Source organism: Tripterygium wilfordii, chromosome 2, assembly GCF_013401445.1.
Source record: "Tripterygium wilfordii isolate XIE 37 chromosome 2, ASM1340144v1, whole genome shotgun sequence".
Classification (NCBI taxonomy): Eukaryota; Viridiplantae; Streptophyta; class Magnoliopsida; order Celastrales; family Celastraceae; genus Tripterygium; species Tripterygium wilfordii.
In genome coordinates this window covers 434,014-436,464 of record NC_052233.1, presented here as the reverse complement: position 1 = coordinate 436,464, position 2,451 = coordinate 434,014, and the positions used below count along the sequence as shown (strand labels likewise).

The following is a 2,451-nucleotide window of genomic DNA, read 5'->3' as shown; positions in this document are numbered from 1 at the left end:
ATGAATCGTGATCTCTGTTGTCTCTAGACGTAGATTATTGCCGAATCACGTAAATCTATTGTGTCTTATACTACTTTGTTTTGATTCTTTGTCTCTAATTTGCTTGAATCTTAATGGATTTACTAATCCATTATGTGCTTTTTTAAGTGAAGTATTGGTAAGATGAGTAGATTTTAGGTGTAGTTAGGTACCATTTTTCTCATCAGATCTTGAAGTAAAAAGTCCCAAATAGACAAATAAAGTAGTGTTTATATTTGGACAACTGGTGAGCACATTCCAAACAAGTCCCAATGAAAAAGCAATACAAAGAACATAATTCACAATTCACTTATTACTTTTTCCTCCATTCAGTGCCTTTGCCTTTGTGGGATTGCTTTTGTGTACAGGCTGTATGCAACACAAGCAATAGCAGGCCCAGCCCAGAATACCCAGTGCCCATTCCACAGGTGGCCCCCTCTCACAATTGCAGGTCCAATACATCTTGCTGGGTTCATTCCTACCCCTGCATAGCCCTTTTGGGCCGTTACTGTAGTTGAAATAAACACAAGTAGGCCCACTACCAGTCCAACCACTGAGCAAATAATAAACCGGCCCATGGATTCGGCTTCACGCTTATCAAACGCAACCCATATTCCAGCAAACAAGAACACAAATGTACAGATTATCTCAAGCCAAAGGGCCTGGCCGGTCTCGAGCCCAACCGTGATGGGCCCATTTGGGCCTGGTGCAATAATATTGAGGGTGCAGCCTCCAAGTGAAAAGGTTTGTTCAATTTTGCTGTCCACAACGGCTTTTAGTGCTAGGGCTCCCAGTATGGCCCCAGCACATTGGGCCAAAATATATATGAAGGCCCGTGAAAGAGAAATGAGGCCCGTTAAGGCTGCTGCTAGAGTGACAGCAGGGTTAATGTTGCCACCAGAGACGGGAATCGTGGCAATAAGCAGGATTGCCAAGGTGATGGCGATTAGGGTTGACATTATGAGGTTTGGTGTTTTTGTCTGGGTCTCAAAGGAGGAGATCACTATGGTGTCTATTGCAAAAACAAGCACTGCTGACCCAACTAGCTCTGCCACAGATGCTCTCCACACCTTAAAAATGTCAATTCTAGGTTAGATGTACAGAAAAGGCAGACTGCTAAATATAAAAAATGCTAACCACATTAGTGTATTTTGTCCCAACTATCCCAAATATCGAGATGAACGTATATGATTCATATGAAATCGTAAGCCTCCACATGATTGATATGGAATCGCGTGAGTCTATTTCAGCATTTGGGATAGCTGTGACAAAATAATAATGATCACAACAATTGATATCTCAGTTATCCCAGTTGTTGAGTTGTACTTATAGGATTTCATGTGAACACAGATGCACTTAAATCATGTGCATCCAAATCAATAGTTGGGATAACTAGGATACCAAACTATTAGGATCTTTATCATTTTCAGGACAAAAAAGACTAGGATTCAGAAGACTGGAGTCTGCTACTTGAATATAGGAGCGTCTTATTGAACAGAGTGATGACATGCATGCCTACTTAGCTCACTAATTTCTATTTTTAGTAACGTGGAACCCAATCACCTGTCCACTAGACAACTGACCTGTAAATCTGGGCCACATGAAAGACCTTATAACCCTCTTGGACCAATTGAGACCTAGTGCGAAGAGATAACATAGGGTGACATTTACAAATGCTGGGCAGAGTAAGGGTTCATCACGCAGATTGCGATAATGAAAACATCCATGAAATTTAAACTCACGACCTCCCGTTTACGCTAAGAATTACCGCGATCAAGTTCACTATCTCAGCCAACGACCTATTGTTTTTAGCTCATTGTTCTCTCATGAATTGATGTAACCGAACCCAAACAACACTATGAGACAAAAATCAGGAAACATAATTGAGTAACTCTACCTCCAAGGAGAACAGCTCTTCCAAACGCACAATCTTGGCAATTGTATTGGCATTTTCCTTCTTATTCCTCCCTCTCTCAGCTCTCAATTCATGTGGCCTACACAAACAAAAAAACCAAAATTGAACAGACAAAACCTACAACCCTCAAAGACTAATAAGATCATGTAAAGTTATGAGACTTACTTGGGTGTAGAAGCAAATGGTTGGACTTTGCTTCCACCAATGATGCTTTCTTCATCCTCCATCATCACTCCATTGGCAGCCATATCTCCACTTAATTTGGATACACTTGTTCTCTCTATGATTGTGTGTAAATGTATAGATATAGAATTGTGTATATATAGGAGGTGGTAGGGACAAAAAATAATATATTTAATTGAGCAAGTATTTTTCAACTATCGTAACCACCTATTAAATTGTTCATAACTTAGCCTAGCTACTTCTCATTTATTGAGTTCTGTGCCAAATCAATTTCCCATCACATGCATTCATATCTTCTCTTCAAGGGTCGAATTTTTTTGTGAAAAATATTACGT

General features: G+C 40.0%; 1 protein-coding gene across 1 annotated transcript; it reads right to left on the bottom strand.

The window, feature by feature from the left end:
- Nucleotides 1–229: 229 nt before the first annotated feature.
- LOC119982193 (aquaporin-5-like) lies at nucleotides 230–2,218 on the bottom strand. The gene is made up of 3 exons (XM_038825438.1): nucleotides 2,099–2,218; nucleotides 1,916–2,012; nucleotides 230–1,088 (listed from the first exon to the last, which is right to left on the bottom strand). Exons 1-3 carry the CDS (start codon nucleotides 2,179–2,181, stop codon nucleotides 348–350), a joined length of 921 nt encoding a protein of 306 aa, XP_038681366.1. The 5' UTR covers nucleotides 2,182–2,218; the 3' UTR covers nucleotides 230–347.
- Nucleotides 2,219–2,451: the final 233 nt, after the last annotated feature.